Here is a 23552-nt window from a genome sequence, read left to right on the forward strand (position 1 = left end):
TACGACATGGTGCCATGGCAGGGACTCTCTTTAATCTTTCTGTCTTTGATTTCTTAGACTGGGATTCAAAGGCTCTCCTGCCTGTTGGATAAAGCAAAGTGAGTTTGTCAAGGGCAGTTGGGTTTGGATTGGGCGAGGGAAGGAATCTAAGTGAATAATGAAAGAATTTAGTGGTGGTTGCTCAAATAAAAACCCTACTACAAAAACAAAACCCAAACAAAAAAACTGTAAGGGGTGTATCATAATGATCTCACTCCATATTGAATGTTTATGACTTACTGGCAGTTCTTTAGGGTTGTAGCATTATTATGGGCAAGAAAGGAGCATAATTAACACACATGGAAGGTGTCAGCTACCAAGATGAGTGGGAATGTTATGAGTTTGGTTGTTTTTTCCCCAAACTCCCTGTTCCTACCCAGCAGGCCATTTTCCCAGCCCTCTCAACGAACTCTGTCCACATCATTGATTCATTATAAGTTGGAAAGACTGCTAACAATGTACCGTTGCTGGCTGTTAGTAGGCAGACACGTCAGAAGGTAGAAGTACCCAGAATGAAAGTGTCGTGTCAGTCACCAGCCTGGGGCTGGGAGACTCCTTGGGGGCTCTTCTGGGTCCCTGACATCACACTGTGTGAGACAGAAGGAGGCCACAAATGTAGCCAAAGGACTTTTAACTGAAAATCAGAAAGTAATGCTCTGTAACTGGATGGATGGATGGATCCTAAGGTTGGCAGAGGTAGTACCACAGACTCAGAACCAGGATGTACTTCAGATGTGCCAGGACTGCCACACGGCCACCGTCTGCCACCGCCCCTTCTCCTCTCTGCCACCCCACCTGGGCTGGGGCTGCTCTCACTTCTAAGTTCCTGATAAGCCATAGTGACAGATATGGCATTTCATCTCTCACCCTAGTTAATGGTGCCAGCGACAGCTTTCTTATTTGTTCTCTAATTCAAGAAAGTAATGCAATTATTTCCCAGATAATGGATATACTATTTGTAAAATTATTATTAAGTGGCTGTGTGTTCTTCGGTTCTATCTCCTTCAAATTTTTGTGTAATATCGTTCTATGTATTAATCAGCAGGTCAGGTACTGTCTGATGAGGGGTGACAGTGGCCAAGGGAATAGGGAATGGACTCTCTATCTTGCAGAAGAGATTGTGACCTCTAATAAGAATCTCTTTACCATGGTGCTCTCCAGATGGCCTCTTAAGGAGAGTGAATGCTTTGAGAGAACACTGGCCGAGGAGCTGCATGAATAATCTGGTTCAGATGCACACCCTGCAGAGGAGTGAAGAGCCAGTCACAACTTGTGTCGGCAAAGAATAATTCTAACACTCACATTTTAATAAGGCATGATGTGGCTTATCCAGAATCCAAATTGGGAGATCAGGAGTGACCCACAGATGGGAAAGTCCCACTCACAGCCTCTGCTTGATCCCTGCTGGTGGCCACCACTGATACTGAGCTCTGGTGGCTGCCGGATGCATCGAGGCCAGACCCATTGGTGGCAAGCAGAGGGGCTAGAAGGATTCAGTTCAGGGACAAAGGCAGGGCTGCAGCAGGGAGAGGTGTGTGGTGTGGCAGGCTCAGAATTCAAGCAACCTATTTCCAGCCCCTGTTCAGAATCAGTACAACCCTGAGTAGATAGGGTTTTTCTCTACTTATGTACTTGTCTCCCAGCTCATCCAGCACAAAAGCAACCCCTTTTTCACAAAAGTTGACTTTTATTGAAACCAACTTTAAGTAATACATACTTAAGATCAAGGGCCATGGAGCTGGATCTGCCTGGGGTTCAAATCTCGGCTCTACCTCTTACTAGCTTTGTGACCTTGGGCCATTAGTTAACCTTTCAGTTCTTAAGTTTCTTCATCTGTCACATAGGATAATAACAGTACCTATCTCGTAGGGTTGTTATGAGGATTACATGAACTCAATGAAGTGCTTAGGACAGGGACTGGCACAAAATAATCACTCTCTATATAAACAATATATCTTGGTTTGAGAGTGTGATTTTTTCACTTGACAGAAACCAAATTTAACAATTCTTTGCACTGGTTGTTTAAGAGATTATAAGCCTTTGTATCTTCAATAGCCCAGATGTGCTTAAAGCTATGATCACATAAGACATTTTTGAAAGACATGGGCAGGATTTGAAATTCTCTGGATGAAGTTGCATGCCAGCATTCTCTAAATTTCTATTTTCTGGGTGTAAAGAATGTAACATCTGCAAACAACAGCTGGACAAATATTGGAAGATATAATTCCAACTTCTTGCCATGTTGGCAAAAGCTGTTGGGAGGGAGAGAAACCATCCGCCTTGTATCAGTACCTTTTTGTAGTCGGAAGAAGAGAAGTTGGATGAGTCATTTTGTCAAGGCAAGGTTTCAGAAGAGCAGACCTAAAGAAACGTTGTCAGGGACATCCTGGCAGCTATCAAAGCGCAGACAGCCGTTTACTAAGAAGGCCTGGGTTATCGGGGCAGGTTGATAGATTTTATGTTGTTTATCTAGAGAAGCTTAGCTGAGTTCCAAACATGTATTTGCATCCTTGCCTCATGTGTCAATAATTCAACTTCAGGCAAAGTGCTGGCTGGCAGTCAGCCTGCCAAGAAAAGGGAAACAGCAGGAAGGACAGTCTGAAAAGGAAGCAGGGGGGACTTGCCTGGTGGCGCAATGGTTAAGAATCCGCATGCCAATGCAGGGGACACGGGTTCAAGCCCTGGTCCGGGAAGATCCCACATGCTGCGGAGCAATTAAGCCCATGGGCCACAACTACTGAGCCTGCACTCTAGAGCCCGCAAGCCACAACTACTGAGCCCACGTGCCACAACTACTGAAGCCCACGTACCTAGAGCCCGTGCTGTGCAACAAGAGAAGCCACTGCAATGAGAAGCCCACACACCACAACGAAGAGTAACCCCTGCTCGCCACAAGTAGAGAAAGCCTGCGCACAGCAACGAAGACCCAACACAGACAAAAATAAATAAATTTATTTAAAGAAAAATTATGAAAAGGAAGCAGGGAACCAGAGCTTCTGTTAAAAAGTGGGCTGGTGTTGGCGGCACCAGATATTTTAATGGGCTTCATACAGGAAGGTAGACCACCAGCTGTTTGTCCAGCTTTCCTACCTGCACGTAATAGAGCCAGTCTCTCCAAGTGATGACTCTTGTTCTTTGGGGACAGAGGTGAGACCAGGGCAAACCAGGCAAGAGGAAACAGTTGGCAAAATAGCTACTGGGAACACACAAAGCAAATGAGACACAGAAGCAAGAAGAGGCCTCAAGTCAGCAGTCAGCACCTGGGTCCAACCTCGTGGCTCCTGAATTTTGCTGCAGGGACCCTAGACTTCTGCTCCTGTGTTTCCCATCTGTGAAATGAAGGGGTTGGAGATTATATGTCAGTTCCCCCCAGCTCTAACCTTCTCTGTTACTAAATGTTAGCTCTAAAACCCTGGCTATGAATCAATCCAACAGAGTAGAAGACAGAAGTCAGGGTATAACTAGTCCACATTTGCCGCCTCTCGGTACACACTCATGCCCTCAGCTGGGTGCTCCCCAGGGTGGAGGCTGTGGAACATTCCTGCCTTCACCCCTTGTGGACTATAGGAGACAGTACAAATGCCCACTCAGAAAGGATTTCACTCCTGGCCTGGAATCTGGCCCTTTTGAGGCTCTATGGGACTCCTGACTTTATTGCTGCTTTGGGAAAAAAAATTAAGTAAATTCTTCAATGCATCTCCTTCCTTTATGATCCTCTATGAAAACAAGCAAACCAACCAGCTCCTTTCATCAGAGTTTGGCTGTCTTCTCTCCTGTGTCTGACCTGGGGGTGTGGTGTGGAATTTGTTTGGGTCGTGCTCCTGATTAATATCCCTTTGAGTCATTTCTTCTGACTCCCTGTTAAAGATGCTCTAGAATGCTCCTAGTAGGAACTGTGTACTTTCTTGGGGGTGGGGGTTAGCTGTGGGAGTGACAGCCTGGGGGATAGTGTGAATCTATCACATCTGAGCAGATTAAACCACCGCGTAGATCTTCTTTCCCTATAACCAGAAGCACGAGGGCACTGTGTGACATTAGTCAAGTTTGCTAGCTTCTAAGTAGTTCGTGGGGACAACAACCATGGCTTGAAACCACTGATTTAGTTCTATAAAACTAAACCATCTGATCAGAACTAATGAAATGTTAATTTGACCCAGGGAACTCAGGAGACCAAGGGAGCTGAAGCCGTTATCTGCCCTGGCTCTGTGTTCTGATATGAAGCCAGCCCTATGGAACAGGGCCAGAACCCACTTATTCCTGATTCCGAGCAGCTCATATAATGTATTATGCTAAGAAATAGAGCCTCCTGCTTCTAGCAAGTTGGTTTCTGTTGTTTGGCTACCAGATTTCATAGGATAGTTTATTTGGGGTAACAGGATCTCAGATTAACCATCTAGGCCTCAGTTGTGTAGTGACGCTCAATACTTTTTCTTCCTTAGTATAATAGTATAATCTCAACTATATTATCATGTTGCATAGAAAGCTGAAGAATTCTGAAGCCATATTCACCTTCTGTGTACATCCCCCCATCACTCTGGAAGAGTCCTGAGATTTGAGGAGGCTAAAGAGAATTTTCACCAGGAATTGTCATTGCATCAGTTTCGTAATGAAACATTGTCCAGTTTTGATGGCTTTATTAAAATGATAGGCTTTGGAAACCTGCTTGGTATATGAACTAAGTGAGTTTGGTTTAGAAAAGTCTGTATCTTATCTACAGCTTCTCTATATGGTTTGTCTTCATACAGAAGCTCTGGTTTCTCCATTCAAAAGGCATAAACCATGGACCCACCACCAAGAGCCCCCTTCCCTTCCTTCTCCAGTCTTGAGTTCTGCTCTTGCAAGTCTGCTGGTGCTGGGTTCTCAACCAGGGAAGACCACAGCTTTCTTTTTTTTTTTTTTTTTTTTTTTTTTTGCGGTACGCAGGCCTCTCACTGTTGTGGCCTCTCCCATTGCGGAGCACAGGCTCCGGACACGCAGGCTCAGCGGCCATGGCTCATGGGCCCAGCCGCTCCACGGCATGTGGGATATTCCCAGACTGGGGCACGAACCCGTGTCCCCTGCATCGGCAGGCGGACTCTCAACCACTGCGCCACCAGGGAAGCCCGACCACAGCTTTCTTGAGGGCTTCCTTCACTCTCTAGGCTGGCTGATATACTAGGAGAAGCCAGGGGCCCAGGGTCCTCTGAGGACTACACACAGAGGGTTTCCCAAGGGTTTGGTCATAACTTATCTCAGTTGGCTTAGAAACCCTAGCTAGATTATTTCTGGGTGTTTAGGTTTAAATGGGAATTACATAGGATTCCCAGCATTTACATAGATGGGGCCCTAACTAGGCTGACCAAGAGACTGGCAGCCCTGAGTATGACTCTTAGATGATTTTGGTTGCTGCTATGAACCAGCTTTAGACAAGGAGGATGCTTCCAGTGGCAATCAGAACACGGTCTGCCATTATGATGCCATTATACAGAGCCAGAAGCCAAAATCTCTAAGCATATATGTTATAGTTCCTTTAAACTGACATATAACTTTTGGGTTAATGTTTGAAAGTAAAACAGTCCACCTCGTTTTTTCCTACCCAGCTGCTGTCAACAGTAGCTCAAGCCAGAATTGTGAGACTCACATGTCAAGAATGGGTGAGACTCCTTTGTCATCCTTAATTGTTTATTCATTTTTCTCTCCCAAAATGAGAAAAGTTACCTATGTCCAGCTGCTTCTTGCAACAGTAGCAATCTGACAAGTTGAATTATTCTATTCATACACACACACACACACACACACACACTTTTATCTATGCTTTCAGTGGATGTTCCCATACATACACATAGATAAAAACAGACACACACCCCTTAATAGATTTTGGACAGTTGAATCCAGTAGTCTACAAGAGGTTCCTGCTATCTCATTCTCATTACAAACATTGTTGGGGATTTTGTTTGTTTAGGGTGTGTGTGTGTATGTGTGTGTGTGTGTGTGTGTGTGTGTGAGTTCAAAGTACTCTCATGTATGTGCTATCATTTAAAAGACAACCAGCAGAGCCTGACCTTGTGTTTGGAACTTTACATACATTACTTCTCTATATCATCTCAACATCCCTGCGAGATCGATTGGGTTGTTATGTCCATTTACAAATGTGGAATCACAGGTCCTGAAACCCTCCTGAGAACTCAGTTACTACATATCTAAGCTGGAATTTGGACCCAGGACTCTCTGACTCTAGATCCTGACTTCTTAACCGTGAGACAGGCCAACCACAAGACCTCAGTTTTATTATCATCCCCATTTTACAGATGAGAAAATTGAGGTGAAGTGACTTGGCTAGAGTGCCTACATTATTGTTTTTTTGGCTTTGAATTCAGTCATCTTTTACACCAATAAAGTTCTGACAGGCAAGTTAAATATCTTCAGGTAATGTAGACAGTGGAATCGGTCCACCTGGCCAACACATGGATCATTCAGGAAGTTTACTTTATTTAAAACCATAAAGGGAAACATAGCTTCTCTCAAAAATAGTAACCAAAATAATTTCCTTGGGAAGGGTTGTTGATAGAGGCTTATTAATAATAATAATACACAACAAGTATAAAATGTGTATTATGTGTCAGAGACTATTCTACATGTATTAATTCATTTAATCTTTCCAACAGCCCTATGATAAGGGTTCTGTTTTTCCCCATTTTACAGATTAGGAAAAAGGCACCAAGAGGCTAAATAACTTGGCCAAGATTACACTTGGCTAGTACGTGGTAGAGCTGAGGATTGGCCCAGAGTCTGTGGCCTTCCCCACTCCACAGGACTGCCATTTGAGTCTCCGTTTTACATTCGTTGCGTTTCTTTGGTTTATCAGTGAAGTTGCCCTTTATCTTCCCTCGAGTACTTTGCTAACAACAAGAGCAGACTGTCTAGGCAAGCGGGGGTGCCTCGGTTATCACACTTCTGGTTCCAACATCTGGATTTCCCACAGAACCGTCAAATGAAAGACACTTTAGTATACTTCGAAAAATAAAAAATGTCTCCATTAAAGTGGTTAAGTATAGTGATATTTAAGGCTCATTTCTAGAACAATAGCTGAGAAAATAAATGTAGAACTAGACTTTGATGCCTTTTTCAAAAATCCTTAGCTGTTATTAAACAGGTTTTGGAAAATCTCTTTATCTGATGCATAGTCATTGATCTGATTGATCCTCTGTCGTTCACCCATATCTTAACTTGGTGACCAGAACATGGTCCTCAGGTGCACCTACCTTGGCCCTGGGCCTGCTGCATCTCTGCAGTCTGTCTTCCTCAGGAACCAGTGTCTTTATAACCATTTAACAAGAAAGTACTGTCACCTAGCCATGGGACAGACCTGGGCTCACTTTCTGCTTTCAGCTCCTACTTCCTCAAGCACATAAGAATCTGAAAAATTAATCTAGTAAAATTAAGCTGTTGCAAGAAGTCCCTGACTCAGATGAAATCTATGAGATCCTTTTTGAAATCAGAATAATTTTTTTCTGTTGCTCTGCTTTGGTAAGATCCCACCTCTTCTGATAAGTGCCTTAGCACCTTTAGAACTGAAATTTTAATTCCTTTTTCTCAGCAACTAAGACTTCACAGCTTGCTTCTCCTAGGGAGTTGGGCATCACAAAACTTCTACCTCAACCTGAAGCTGTTTGCTAAACAAGTTGGCATATCTTTCAGAACAAAGCATCACTTTTTAAAAAATACATTTAAGTAGAAAACACATTTTGAAACATAAATATCTCTCACGGGGTTATTTTACTTTTTAAATGAGACATGGAGAAGGGACTCATTCCATTCTCAAGAGAAGCTTTTTCTGTCTGTTCACAAGGGATAGAACAGTGTGGGAGAAATGGCTGGGGTTTTGGATGCATTTGACCTGGCTTTGAATCTTGACCCCACTATTACCATTACTTAGGGCTCTGAGCCTCCACTTCCCCATCTGTAAAATGGGAATTATAATGCTATGGTTATCTGTGAACAGAGAGGCCAATTATAATTAACCAGAGTAGTAATGATGGCAGCAACCTGATAATAAGATGTTTGTACACTCTGCTCTTTCTAGCCCATAATTTAGAAAGAGAGCAAATGGTAACTAATAGGTAATAACAATAACGGGCCCATTAGGAGGCCAAGAAAAGATTAGTGGTAGTTATGGAGTGTAGAGGGAAGAGCTGGAGCCTTAAAATTAGATGACTTTTAATCTTCACTTTACTACTTATTAGCTGAGTTGCCCTGGGCAAGTTGTTTCATTTCCCTGAGCTTTGATTCCCTCTTTTGTGGAATGGGGACTACAGTATCAGCCTTTTTATACCCCAGAATTGTCGTGAGCCTCAAGGGAAGTAACAAAGTGTGCTTTGTAAACCAGAAAGTGTGAACTGGCTGCCAGAGGCCTTGGGGATGAGTCCTTATGGGAGGACACTGAAAGCCTGCCCTTGGGTCCCAGCCAGCTCCAACTACCTGTGTTTATAAGCGTGTGTCTTTGGATGCATCTAAGATGACACACCGTGTTTCTACAAAGCAAGAAATGAGATACTTTTTCTGGAAGAAGTGTTTTCATAGTTGCTCTAAAGGGTCTGAGGTAGGCCTGGTGAGGAAATTTCAGTTATATTTGCAACTGGAGAAAGGTGAAAGTCGAGGCAGGAATTTTTATTGGGAGCAGTAAGAGAACTAATATAGTAATAAAGGAAAAGGCCACAAGAAGTGAAGGGAAAGAGTTTGGGGTTTAGAGCAGGATTTCCACTTACCGTTATTAAACCTAATAATTCAAGGTTTTGCATTTGGAGAAGAATAATCAGCCATTGTGCTTCGGTGGAAAACATCCAAGCGTTGACTTTTCAGAGAGTCTGGGGTTCCTCTGACCTGGCTTTGACTGACGTCTGGAAGGAGAAATCACTATCTTTTCCATGTGTGCAAAAGGTCAGGCGTCTAAATGGGTATCTCTTCTTTAAAAAAATCTCTGTGATGATAAATGTGTGCATGGGATCTGGTGAAGCCAGGAGTTCCTTTGTAATTCTCATTTCTCACTTCTCTCCTTGGCCCAAAGATAGATACTGGCCACATTTGAGTATGGAAACTTTTCAGCCTTGCCGTGTTCTCCTCCCTCTTGAGAGGCATGTTCTGTTTGAAAAGAGCTGAAAAAAATAAAGGCTGTTTTTTCACTTGGGATAAGAAAATCCTTCTCAAAGCAGTAAGGGCTCTGTGAGAGTAACAGGATCCATATGTTGAAGCTGGCTGCTAATACACAGCATATGGGCCAGTGAACTTTCCAGGCAGAAATATGCCTCTCATTCTCTAAAGAATGCCCCAGTAAACTCCAGAAAGGACCATTACTTAGGTGACAGATGGCATTGGCGCAGCTTCTGGGCTTCATAGGCCTGTTGTTCCATGGAATGTGAGCCACAGACAGGGATCGCAAAGGTCCTGGTCGGCCTTAAGATGGATGACACTGGCCTGTAGCCCTCTCTGTAGGGCCCCGCGCTCCCCCAGATACTGCAGGCTTGCTCTGTTCTCTGAGGGTATGTGCATCTGAAGGTAGTTCCTCAGGTTGGCAGGATTATTTGTTAAACTGTGTGGAAACATTTTATCCCCTACTCAGAGAGACAGCCTTACGTAACAGAAAGAACACTTACCTGGGAACCAGGTGGCCTGGGCTCTGGGGCCACCCCAGTCCTCACTAGACGTGACCTTAGGGAAGTCACTTTACCTCTCTTTTCTGATCTGGAAAATCAGAGGCGGGACATGGTGATGGTTGGGACCCCTTCGGCTCCCTCAGGTTAGAACTCAGTGTCCCTGACTCCATCCAGAAGAGAGTGATGGGAGAAACCTGCCACCGCCGGGCACTCCTGCCCCCCCCACCGGGTGCCATGGCCCCGGCATTCTATTCCATTGCAGCTCTGTGCACTACGGGTGAAATTCAGGAAAGGTAGGGGAAGACCTTTCACTGCGCTCGGGAAGAATTCCATCCTCGGCCCCCAGTGAGTCATCAGCAGCAAACTGACTGAGGGAGAGACAGGCTACCCTTCATTCACTATACTATTTCTTCTGAACCAGCATTTGGAAGTCTCTGGTCTCCCACTTGGTATTCTCACAGTGCAGCCCTCAGGATCCTCTCCCAGCCTGTTCCCGATTCCTCACCATCACCCTCACTCCCCCCCATTCCGTTCCTGTCCCACCGAGCCATCCCTTTCTCTGCAGCCTCTGCTGGGTTTTTCCATGGGCTGCTTTGTCTGTAGGACAGTTAGGAAGGCTGCGCCCCTGATAGCTGAGTTGCCCCCATGCCCCCCCTTCCCCGCCCAGGCAGGCCCTTTGATCCCTCTGTTCCACTGAGCACAGCCATGGTTGCTTCTTCATCAAATGAGCGCAGACGGAGACCCACAGCAGCTCTGCAAGGCTGTCACCATGGCAACGAGCATTCCCTCCGTTCTACTGTGAAGAGAAAATGGCTGTTCGAAGGAATGGCTAGCTGAGGCTCTATTACTCGGTCTATTTTGTCCAGGCCCCTCCTTCGTACCGGCTTTGAGAAGCTACACGCATTGAACCAAACGTCCCTTAGCCTTTAGCTTGCAGATTTACTTCACCAAAGAGGAGGAAAGGCAGAAGGAAGTTGAATCCCAATAAATAACAGCATTTTTCCTTCCCTAAAAGTATACTTTCATGAGGAACAGTTATCTGCTCTAAGCAGATCAACGAGGAACTCCATGAATACAGGAATCTGTGAGATCCGGTGCAACGTATTTTGTCTTACGGGTGGAGTGGAGCGTATAGATATTCCAATATTGCAGTGCAGTGGCCAAGAGATTCAGGGGACCGCAGGGCACAGACTCCAGCATTTCAGAAGAGGTGACTGACTACTTGGGGTGACGATGTTTGATTGCTGTCTCCTCTTATGCAAAGAGGTGTATTGGTCCTATAGTCGTGAGGTAAGGTGAGCATTTGTTTGGCACCCCCTGCTTCAAAATCAGTTTGGATCTTCACGTTGAATCCTTCCCCGTAGTGGTTAGGCTCCATGGTGTGGGGAAGTGTCAGGAAACCCTGTGCAGGGTTGTGGAGGGGCAGGCTTCCCTCTTAACACAGCTGTGGGGATGCTGCAGGTTGATGATCCATATGGAACTGGCTGGGCTGCTGTTTCCGTGAATCCCAGACGTGCTGCTATTTGGAGCAGGACTCGAAGCTTTCTCGAAGGATCAGAAACCTTTAGCGCAGAGGTCACCCCCAGATCCTCCAGGGGACCCTGCACTGTCTAATAGAGGATATTCCCATTCCACAGGGAATGGCCTGGACCCTGTCTGCTCCTGGCCCCGGCATGAGGAACTCTGGTGACAAGTTCTCAAAACCCAAACAACCTACTATCTTCACTCTTTCTTGACGTGAGCGGGGAGACTCTGTTTTGGAATCAAAGCTCTGGTTTCTGTCTCAGAAATCTAAAGTGGACATTGTCTTTTCCAGTTTCTCTGCAGGTGGATATTGTTCCCAGCCAAGGGGAAATCAGCGTCGGAGAGTCCAAATTCTTCCTATGCCAAGGCAAGTGCCCGTGTCACACCGCATTTCAGGAAACCCACCCCTCAGAGCAGAGCCAGTGGCTGTGTCTGCCCGGCTGATCGCAGTGCACCTGGAATCTCGGGTCACCCTGTGGCAGGCTCTCAGAGTGACCAGAGAGCCAGGGAAGTGCTCAGACCCCCTTCCCTCCCTTACCAAGGCTGCCCCAGGACAGCGAAATGTGTTGTGTGGACTTCTGCTTCCTGATGGAGGAGGTCTAGGGATTTTCTTAGGAGAGTCAGCACAGCCCCCAGACCCTCTGTGTCATGTACATCCAGAGTCCCATGAATGACACTGGAGATCAGGGCTGGTGCAGAAAGAATGCTTCAGTGTGTCAGTGTACGGATTATTACAATCCCCCAGAGCAGGAAAATCCGAGAAGGCCTAAGAAGTGCCTGAAAGAAAACTGAGTACCAGTACCTCTTTTTGCTGTGAGGACAGGTGCCCTGGGTTTCCCAGCTCTCTAGTGAATTCCAATATTCTGTCCCAGTGCCCCAACCAGAGCTTAGAATTTGTTGGACCTGGTGTCCTCGTCTTTTGTTTAGAAAATATGCCCCCGTTTCCACAGCTCAGCTCATTATCAGTAAATGTCCTGCGGAGGAAAGGCTTCATATGAGGCTTTGGAGTCTGTGTATGTGACATGCCTGGGATTTGGAACATGAAAGGACCAGGAAAGAGCTGAGCTAGGTGTAAACGGGCATCGAGCAAGTCGCTTTCGGCAGGGAGGAGCCTTGAAATGCTGTCATGATTTGCGCCAGATGAGGCGGCTGGTGGCCGCTGGATGTGTTCCTTCCAGCTTTGCCTTCATTACAGCAACTGAAAGGATCTGGACATGCAGCCGTGGAGCCCATAGTACATCTTGCAGATAGCGATGTTTACTGAGAACATGATGGGCCCTGAAAGGAAGGCTGCTTCATTTCCACACTAAGCATCTTTGCAGGGCGGGGGGTGTGGGCTGGGGAAGGGTGCTGTGCGGAGAGGCAGGGCAAAGCCATGTCTGGGGATCCCAGAGCCCTTGTTCCAGCTCAGTGTCTGGACAGCTCAGCAGCTGTATCCCAAGGTGCCTGGGGAAAGGATGCAGAGGCAATGCTGGCTACCTTCTTTGCAGCATTTAGGCAGATGCATTTGCCTCTCCAAGGCGGGAGTGCTGAAATGACAGTCATGCCAGTTTGTGCAGGCAGATGCTGGAATGAAAGTGGTTGGAGTCTACACTCCAAAACTAACCATCGTCTCATCTTCCACTTAAGAGACCGTAATCTAAGCCCTGGAAAACAAGCTGATGAGTTGGCTCAGACCAGCTAGCCTTGAGCTCAGATCCCAGCTATACTAACTCCCTTTGCCCCCCATTCTGTGAGGTTATAAGCTCCTAGCTTAGTGCCTGGCACACAGTGGGTCCCAATAAATATCTCTTCTCTTCCCTCACTAGGGATGGGACCACTATGAGAAATACCAGCACCAGTGTTTGAGTTCTTTCCAAATACTGTTATGGACATAACAATTAAACGCAGAAACCACCAACATGAATGGTCATCCCCCCACCCCTTGTCATCAAGCCTGATGAGCTCTTGCTCAGTAGCTCATACTGAGTACCCACTGTCACCCTGGAGAGGTCGTTGTCTTTTCAGCATCAGTGGTTTGAAAATGATCTCTTCCTCTTTAGTGGCAGGAGATGCCAAAGATAAAGACATCTCCTGGTTCTCCCCCAATGGAGAAAAGCTCACCCCGAACCAGCAGCGGATCTCGGTGGTGTGGAACGATGACTCTTCTTCCACCCTCACCATCTACAATGCCAACATCGATGATGCCGGCATTTACAAGTGCGTGGTCACTGCAGAGGACGGCACCGAGTCAGAGGCCACGGTCAATGTGAAGATCTTCCGTAAGATCCTCCCCCTTCTCCTTCTTCTGGGTTCCCTGTCCTCTCCTTTGTCTAGGAAGGCACATGGGTAGCAAAGAGAGCGGGATGGAGTAGCGGACCCACTGAGGGCTTGACAGGGCCCCTTTCCTCCTTTTCCCTAAGTCTTTTCTGCATCAAGCTAAGAGCTCCAGTACGTTTTTAAATGATCCTCAGCCAACTCCAAGCTCACAGCTGTGTTCGTGCTGGTCACAGCTACCTCCCACTGGCCTCCATTCTCTAAATTGAAATTACACCATTCCCAGAGGACTAGGATGGGTTCCCCTCTCCCTTCCCCAAGGGTTGACTGACTGTTGTACACACTTCAGTTTATCCCCTCTTATTTCACTTTTTCCTGCTGGTAATGGAGTGCAAAGGCTCGGTGGGGTGTGTGGGGTTATTATCTGAACACTCTGTGCCACTCAGCATGGGTAGTTCCCATTGCCACTGAAACCAGCCTGGAGGTGGCATCTCATTACCTTGTTATCATGCATCTGTCCTGTTGGCCAGGGTAATGATGGGTGACAGCCAATGGAACAGTATTGATTGTCACAGTATTTATTGCCATAAGCCTGCTTTTCTTCTGTTTTGTTCTTCAAAATTCTTTCCGCTGTAGACAGGCTGGGGATGGGGTGCCAGACAGAGTGGGAGACCGAGGAAGGACTGGAGGCTCCTCCTATTAGTTGTAGAATAAATGTTCTACCAGTTCATTTTACCTGTGCACTGTGTTTCATGGGCTCCATCCCACATGGCAAAGACCCTTGGTAAAGACAATCCTTTCCCTCTGTAGACCCTTTTCTGCACAACATGTGATAAATTTAGCACTCTGAATAGACACTAATTGCCAAACACGGGTGATATATTCCCCTCCTCGTGCCAGCTGCTCTGCCTGCATCTTTGGCCAAGTGATGGGTGGGACCCCCTTTGGTACCACTGTATATATGGACTCGAATCCAAGTGGTATGGTGCCAGTGAAAAGGGATCTTTGTGGGAGAACCAGCCGTTTCTCCTCACTCTCCTCTTGTTCCTTTTCCAGAGAAGCTCATGTTCAAGAACGCGCCAACCCCGCAGGAGTTCAGGGAGGGGGAAGATGCCGTGATTGTGTGTGATGTGGTCAGCTCCCTCCCCCCAACCATCATCTGGAAACACAAAGGCCGAGATGTCATCCTGAAAAAAGATGGTGAGACCTGGTAGCTGCCCTTTCCCCTGGGCCACTGAACCAGCTTCTGAGGCGTTCTAGCCCAAACTCAGATTCCAGCGTCCCCAAACCCCATGTCGTTTCCAGATCAAAGGTTGCATGTCTAGAGCTTGTATGTTCAAGCACTTGACTTTCTCTCCAAGGAAAAAGACAGATTTCCAATAGACTTTTGCCCTTGCCTCTATGTTGGAGCCAGGGCCACATTTTCTTATTGCAGCTTAGAGCCTCTCCCCGCTCCCTGGCCCTGCACCCCCATAAGCCTGAAGGCAGGCATAAGGAAAGGCTCAGCCACCTGCCTGCAGATACCAGTCCTCTGACCGATCCTTGGATGAACCTGTGCCTTGTCTCTTCTAGTCCGATTCATAGTCCTGGCCAACAACTACCTCCAGATCCGGGGCATCAAGAAAACAGATGAGGGCACTTACCGCTGTGAAGGCAGGATCCTGGCACGCGGGGAGATCAACTTCAAGGACATTCAGGTCATTGTGAATGGTGAGGAGATCTGTTCTGCTTTCTCCACGGGTACAACCTTGGCTCATCCATGGCAACTGAGTCCACCCCTTCCCACAGCCCACCCCCAACCTCTGCCTTGTCTTGTTTGTTTGTTTTTAAACACACTTGTCTTTGGGTCTCCCTCAAGGGTGGGGACTTTTAGTGCAGTTCTGGAATGTCCTTCATTATCTTATAACACTAGGAACTTGCCCCATGCTTACTAGTAAATTCTTATTCATCCTTCACTGTCCTTGAGGTTACTGTAACTGTTAAGTTAGTCCCCTGGTTCAGTCTTCAAAGAAAATATTATAATCAATTCAGGCCTCAGAACAGTCAGAATCATAGTCTGTGGGCTTATTAATCTTAATTTGCAGTGTCAAATAAACACACCCATGGAATCGATCTGACATTTACAAGATGTTTACAGGAAATGTCAGTACTAAGAAAATAAGTAAATCATGGTTAAATTGCTTTGGATATGGATATATATTTTTTGCCAAACTCTCCCCCTCTCGTTCCTTTGGTAAAAAATAGTTTGTGCACAGGGTTGTTTGTGACAGTCCCAGAGAAATGTCGCTCTTTGGTGAGCTGGTGCATTTCAAATTGGTATTAACCATTTCATCACTAGAAGCAGGAGTTTTTAATTTTTTCCAACATCAAGAGCCCCCTTTTTTTTCTTTTTTTTTTTTTTTTTGCGGTACGCGGGCCTCTCACTGTTGTGGCCTCTCCCACTGTGGAGCACAGGCTCCGGACGTGCAGGCTCAGCGGCCATGGCTCACAGGCCCAGCCGCTCCACGGCATGTGGGATCCTCCCAGACCAGGGCACAAACCCGTGTCCCCTGCATCGGCAGGCGGACTCTCAACCACTGCGCCACCAGGGAAGCCCAAGAGCCCCCTTTTGAAAGTCAAGTTCCATCAATCATGGTCGTTGTAAGATTGGTATGCATTGATTAAGAAAATATATAATGATAAATAGCCACTGTAAATAGAATACCATTGTAAAATGAACAAAACATACTCATATAGCTTCTAAATCTATATTATTGAAAAGCAATATTATATATTGTTATATGTATAACAATACTATGTATTGTTGAAAAGTACTAATGTGCATCTGTGGATGAATTATTGATCCAGTTTACAGTAATTATTTAGTGCACACCTGAACTTAGATCCCTCACAGTAACTGGGCAGCTGCCCAGGACTCTTGACCGTCTGACCTGGGGTCTCCCAGAAGTGCCTCTCCTCCGGGCCAGCGGGTCCTTCCAAGTTTTCCCCGCCACCCCTGACAGTCCTTTTTTCCTTCAGTGCCGCCCACCGTCCAGGCCAGACAGAGCATAGTGAATGCCACCGCCAACCTCGGCCAGTCCGTCACCCTGGTGTGCGATGCCGAAGGCTTCCCAGAACCCACCATGAGCTGGACAAAGTAAGAAACTGGCTCGTACTTTTTATCACCGACCAGTGGAGAAGGAGACCTTGCAGGGCCTGTCCTGTGTTGACGTTTCAAGGGAACAGGGGTGGGTGGCTAAGGAGCATCAGCTCTGGGTGCAGAATGGATTCTTTTCTGTCAGGTCCTCTTGCCTTGTGTGTGCATTGGATTCCTTCATTTTCAGTTTGTGGGGCAGAACCAGAGGTTCTCTTTGGAATTTCGGGGGGCGCAATTTGCAGCCCTTGGGCAGAATCGGGGGTCTGGGTAGAGGAATCACGAGGAAGTACAATTTGGCGTCTTAACTTTCTCTGAAGATTCCGTCTTTCGCATGGGCTCGGTCCGCGTTTTATGGAAACTAATGAAAAATTAACCTCTTAGCTCTGTAGTCAAAATCACGGTCCTTTACATTTCTGTGCCCTGCAGGGACGGGGAGCCGATAGAGAATGAGGAGGAGGAGAAGTACCTCTTCAGCGACGACAGCTCTGAGCTGACCATCAGGAAGGTGGACAAGAACGACGAGGCCGAGTACGTCTGCATTGCCGAGAACAAGGCCGGCGAGCAGGATGCGTCCATCCACCTCAAGGTCTTCGGTAAGGACGGGGGGTCAAGGTCACCCCTCTGCCACAGTTCCGCTTACCCCACACAGTCCATCAGCAAGACCCTGTCCACTCTGCCTGGGAACCTACCCCACTTCTCGCCAGCTTCACCACGTCGGCCCTAGTCCAAGCCATGCATCGGTCCCCTTCAGCCCCTCCCACTCACAGTAGCCAGAATAACCTTAAGCGCCACCGCTCTGTTTCAAATCCTCCAGTGGCTTCCTATTGCAACCAGAATAAAATCAAGACTCCCTGCCGTCAGCAGAGGCCAGATCTGAGCTAGCCCCTGGCTTCCTTCCTGACCTCATCATGCCTCTGCTGTGCTCTACATTTAAAGCTCTCCAAGCCCAGAAGCCCTCTTCTTCTCCCTCAGGCACACTAAGCTTGTTCTCTGTCTCAGGGCTGTTAAGCTAGATGCTTCTTCTGCTTGGAATATCATTTCCCCAGATCACCTGTGAGCCGCCCTCGTGTCATCCCTAATCCAGATGTCAGTGCATCATTCAGATCAGCTTCTCAGTGAATCCTTCCCTCCCTGCTCTGGCCAGTGCATCTCCCTTATCTTCACCCCACCCATCTCTTCTTCAGTGCCCTTCTCCGTACCTAAACTCATCTCATTTACATACTGGTTTGGGGAGTTATTTCTCCTGCCTCCACTCTTACACGTCACTTTATCTCTGTCGTTCCAAACAGCGCCAGACTCCCGAATAGGCCGTTGCTAAATATTAGTGACCAAGTGGCTGCCTCTGTCTCCATTTTTTCTTTCCCTGGCCTGTGTGAAGCAGGGTCTTAAAAGTCATGAAAAGAACCTCCATATCTCTACTCACTTCGTCTCTATAAACTCAGTTAACTTCCGTTCATTTAGAGCTGAAATGCACTTTGACCTGACTTTGACAAACGAATTTGTGGCAGAGAGATGTTTAACCTAGTGGCTCTCAGCTCTGTCTGCCCGTCTTTTTTAAAAACACTGATAAGCGGGCTTCCCTGGTAGCGCAGTGGTTGAGAGTCCGCCTGCCGGTGCAGGGGACACGAGTTCGTGCCCCAGTCCGGGAAGATCCCACATGCCGTGGAGCAGCTGGGCCTGTGAGCCATGGCCGCTGAGCCTGCGCGTCCGGAGCCTGTGCTCCGCAACGGGAGAGACCACAACAGTGAGAGGCCCGCATATCACAAAAAAAAAACCCAAAAAATCAAACAAAAAAAACACACAGATAAGTGAGTCCACCATAGGTGGTGCTGCCAGAGTACAGACACCGCAGGGGCAGCCCTGGCGCACGCAGCTCCCTGGTGGTTCCAGCACCTGCGCTTTGGGAACCTGCCTGGGACCCGCTTGTTTAGCCTGATCAGGAGAACTCACTGATGTTTGTAAACATAGACCTTTGAAAATCAAGCGTTTATGTGCAATTGGACCCGCTATCCCAGATGAATCCTGTTTACTCATTAATGACAATTAATTAATGGGCTTACAAACCGGTTATCAGTTTGGTCTAAATTAACTGTACATACTTGAAAGTGAAGCTAAACTTCTTGGAAAATATTCTTGACAGTCTTTTCTTGGATTCTGACTTATCTACCCCAGTCACTCTGATTTTAAGGTTTTCTAGATGAAAGACAGATGCATCTGTTAATGTATCCCTTAATTTTCACAAATACTTACTAAGCGCCCTTGTTGCTGGGCGAGGGGCTACAGAGATGAGTAAGGTATGGTCTTTTGACCCTGAGAAGCACAGAAAGGGACATAAACATATAAGCCTATAAATTATAATAGATGGTGTCAGTTAACAACATTTGAGTACCAGCTGTGGGCCCAGCCATTGCCCAGGTTACGAAGATGAATAACATACACTCTGTTCTCATCAGTGGGTTCACAGGCTAACGGAGATCATCAGTGCTGAAATTTTTAATGACAACCCATTATAATGACTTCATAATAGCAATACGCACAGTGTTTTATAAGAAAAGATTTGATTTCTGGTCCTGTGTGACAGAAGTTAGAGAAGTGTTCGAAGATGATATGCTTTTCCCAAGTGGGAGTTTCCCAGATGCAGGAGAGGTGGGCAAGCCTTTCAGGGCAGGCCACACAGGCCTCAAGGCTGGAAGAGCCAATGTTGTGGTGAATGTGAACTTGTGAATGAGGACTGTGTCTGCTCCACTCACAGGCCTACCCCCAGGGCCTAGAACATCACCTGGCATATAATAGACACCCGTGTTTGAATAAATGAGGGAATCATAATCAGATTTATATGAATGAAGCATAATGTATGTGGCAGGGAGATGAACCTGGAAACATGTAGTCACTTGTCTTTAGGAACTTCTTTTAGATATCAGCTCCATAAAGTAATAATAATACTACCCAACACAAAGTGAGCACGTATAATGTGCCTAGCACATTGTATGTGAAGTACTATCCATAAATAACCTCTTTTAACCTCATCACAATCCTGTGAAGTAGATTTAATTTTTATCCCCATATTGCAGGTGAGGAAGTTGAGCACAGAGAAATTAGGTGTCCTACCCAAGGAGCCGGGACTCAAACCCAAGCTTTCACATCCATTCCCTGGGCTAGCAATGGTGGTCACTCCTCCATGAAACCCAGTTTAACACATATTACATCTGAATTCCATATGGAATGACTAGTGGATTCTGCCTTTACCTCCATGGGATACGTGGTTTCTCTACGGAAGTACACTCAGTTCTAACTTGGCTGGTCAAGAAGAGATCTTGGCTTCTGTTCCAGGCCTCTCTGGTGGCGATGGCTGCCCCAGGAAGGAGGAATGTGTAGTGTCAAGAGCCACGTGGGGCTGTGCTGAGGTGAAGAGGGTGGGTGAGTCCAGGGAAGGAGGCAGGGAAAGTAGGATGCAGGAACTGTGGGACGGCAGGATTTGTATTTCCACCCTCCTCCCTCGCCACAGATTCCCTCCTGCATCACACACACACTCTCTCTCTCTCTCTCACACACACACACACACACTCTCACACATACACACTCACACACACACTCTCATACACACTCTCACGCTATCTCATACACATACACTCTCACTCTCACACACTCTCATGCACACACTCACACACTCCCTCTTTCACACACTCACACACTCACACACACTCTCTCATACACACACACAGTCACACTCTCTCACACACACTCTTTCTCTCACACACACACTCTGTCTCTCTGTTTCACACACACACTCACACACAGACTCATACACACACACACTGTCTCTCATACACACACACTCTCTCTCACACACACATTCTCCCTCTCTCTCTCTCTCTCTCTCTCTCTCTCTCTCTCTCTCTCTCTCTCCCTCTCTCTCACTCCACTACCACAGTTCTTTCCCAAGACTGCAGCTGGGAGAATGTTCATTAGGCAGCCCAGTAGAGCAAACGAGGAGAGGTGGGCCGACTCCTGCAGAGACAGGGAAAAGGATCATAGACGCCCCATCCTCCGGGCCCACCCACCTCTAATCTGGGCCCCATCCTCCTCTGTAATATCCTGAGGAAAGTTCACATGGTCTCCTTGGAGCAACCTGGTACCCCATGTGTACCCTCCTTTCTCTCTTCATTTCACATTCTTGACCTCCTTTCTCTCCTCCTCCTTCTGGCCTCCCCATGGGTTTTGGAGATTGGTACTAAGGCCTGGGAGCCAGGTGGGGAAGGGCTAGCTAGTTGGGGCTTCATCTTTCTTCAGCCCCTTTTTCCCTCTCCTTTGCCTTCTGCCTTGCCATCGGGGACCAGCATTTGGGGAGAAATGGGACAGGTTCCCCAGAAGCAGCAGAGTTACAGCAATGAGGCAGAAGAGGAAAGAAGCCTGAAGCTTAGATAGTAAAGAAGTTCTCAGAACTGTGGCTTCAAGAAGGGCTAGCAATTAGTGTGTAAGGGACATATCTAAATTAGGGACTATCGTAATTACCCTAAGTAGTACCATTTTTTCCTAAGAAAGGGACGTGTTCCAGCATGCACTGCCCTAGTTATCAGCCAGAAGCTCTCTTTACTAAGAGCATCCTACCTTCCTTTAAACTTGGCAGTGAATTTCCATTGCTCCCCTCCCCTGGGCCCTTCTGAAGAAGTATTTTTCTCTCCACAGATTCTTATTATGCTCGTACGAATGCTCTTGAGACCTCATGGTGCTGTGGTCTGAGGCAAGTTCACCAGTGGGCAGAAGCTTTGCTTAGCTGACCCCTTAGGACCAAAGCAGTCCTTGTGAGTTACAGCAAAGGACAAACAGACTCCTGAAGGAAGGGGTACCCTGTCATGCCCAACACCTCAGTGCAGGGAAGTAGGGGCCCTGGAGCCCTCCGTCGCCTTGCAGGACCCTGGATTGGAGTTAGAGTAGACAAGTCTGGCCCTCAGTGGCTGGGTGCAGAGCCATGGATGTGCTGGATGGAGAGAGCAAGCATGCTTAGAAAACTCACAAAGACAGCTGTGCTCACAGGAGGGTCTGTGGGGAGAGGTGCAATGGAACATTCTAAGGCATTAAGTCTCATGGCGGCAGGTGGAGAACAAAACAGCGATCCAAAGTCACAAGGGCCGAGAACGGAGGTTCATTAAAATGGTGCACATACCATCCACAGATAAAACCTGGAGAGATTCTTCTAGGTACTGGTGTTCAGAAGGAAGGAAGCTTTCATAAGCAGCCTGACCCCAAATCTGTCCCTGTCTGCTCAGTGAAGCCCACTGTCCCAGAGTAATTATTCAGAACATGCCTTTCACTCTCCAGAATGCCCCAACTTGGACAATAAATGGTATTGCTATCCTATTTCCAAGGCAGCATTCTAAGCCTTCAGTTAACGCCAACAATAGCATTGCTTCTGAAGTGCAGAAAGGAATAAGTTACCAGCAAGAAGCTTGCCCTCCTTCCAACAGCCTCTGTGGCCCACACAACATTAGCCATTGTTAATAATGTTTTTAACAAGAATATATTTTGCCTTGTTCAAAGACTTACACAGTGTAGCCTTTATAACCATCTGGGAAATGGAGTCACCAAGACCAGATATTATTAATAGATGTTAACTGTCCCTTGTCTGTCTTCTGCTAACCTTTTGCTGCCAGGACAAAGCACTGTGGAGTGAGACAAGCTCAGCAAACACTGTCTGGATCACAATGCCCATGTAGGTTCCAAGAGGCCAGAAAGTCAGCCTTCCTGTGGCTGCCTCCAGACCCCAAACCAACTGTCAGTTCAGTAAATTCAGTTGTTTGGCTGATTTTTTAACGTTTCAATCTGTGGTTTTTATTTTATTTTATTTATTTATTTATTTATTTATTTATTTATTTATTTGAGTTACGTGGGCCTCTCACTGTTGTGGCCTCTCCCGTTGTGGAGCACAGGCTCCGGACGCACAGGCTCAGCGGCCATGACTCACGGGCCCAGCCGCTCCACGACATGTGGGATCTTCCCGGACTGGGGCACGAACCCGTGTCCCCTGCATCGGCAGGCGGACTCTCAACCACTGCGCCACCAGGGAAGCCCTCAATCTGTGATTTTAACAGTAGAGAAATGCAACTTTTATTTTGCTTCTCTAAAACCTTCTGTTCAACACACTTTAGCACTTACTCCATCCAATATGAGTTATAACCTCCTTGAACATTCTGTTGATCAAGATAGACACAGAACCTTCCTGTGGGAAAACCTCACTCATATGGGTTCCATCAGTTCAAATTTGTAATCATTTGACCACATTGGATTGAGATGTGCCTGGGTGCTAGCCATCAAAAAGGATTTGCTATTCTAGGTACCTCGTGTAAGTGGAATCTCATAGAGTCAGAAAGTACATTGGTAGATGCCAGGGGCTGGCGGGTAGGGGGTAGGGAGGGGGAATAGGGAGTTAGTGTTTAATGACAGAGTTTCAGTTTTGAGAAGTGAAAAATCTGGGAGATGGATGACAGTGAGAGTTGTACAACAATGTGAATGTACTTAGTGCCACTGAACTGTCCAGTTAAATATAGTTAAAATAGTATGCTTTATATTATGTGACTTTTACCACAATAAAAAAAATTTCAAAAAAAAAAAAAGGATTTGCAGAGATTTCCCTGGTGGTCCAGTGGTCAAGAATCCGCCTTCCAGTGCAGGGTACGCAGGTTCAATCCATGGTTGGGGAATTAAGATCCTACATGCCGTGGCGAAACTAAGCCCGCGCACCACAACTACTGAGCCCACCAGCGCCCTGGAGCCCAGGCACCACTAACTAGAGAAGCCCGCACACCTCAACAAAGACCCAGCACAGCCCCCCAGAATTAATTAATTATTTTTTAAAAAAGGATTTGCTATCAGCAGGCCATTAGTACAGATTAACTGTAGGAGAATATTTGAACTAAATGAGTCATCTTATATAGAAGCAGATATTTGCACAGCTCCATCATTGTTTTCTG

At 46.7% G+C, this 23552-nt stretch overlaps 1 protein-coding gene across 10 annotated transcripts in view; it reads left to right on the forward strand.

Moving 5' to 3' along the window:
• Positions 1-23552, forward strand: part of NCAM1 (neural cell adhesion molecule 1) — a 325922-nt gene that overhangs the window by 248828 nt on the left and 53542 nt on the right. For 9 of the 10 annotated variants that reach the window (XM_082626844.1, XM_082626835.1, XM_082626842.1 and 6 more), the window contains exons 2-7: positions 11485-11559; positions 13235-13453; positions 14505-14648; positions 15021-15158; positions 16467-16584; positions 17011-17177. The exons of the other annotated variant lie outside the window; for it this stretch is intronic. In XM_082626844.1, the coding sequence (XP_082482970.1) occupies positions 11485-11559; positions 13235-13453; positions 14505-14648; positions 15021-15158; positions 16467-16584; positions 17011-17177 (861 nt within the window). The remainder of the gene's footprint in view (positions 1-11484; positions 11560-13234; positions 13454-14504; positions 14649-15020; positions 15159-16466; positions 16585-17010; positions 17178-23552) is intronic. 10 annotated transcript variants of the gene reach the window in all.

The sequence above is a fragment of the Mesoplodon mirus genome, assembly GCF_964341445.2.
Source record: "Mesoplodon mirus genome assembly, chromosome: 7".
Taxonomy (NCBI): Eukaryota; Metazoa; Chordata; class Mammalia; order Artiodactyla; family Ziphiidae; genus Mesoplodon; species Mesoplodon mirus.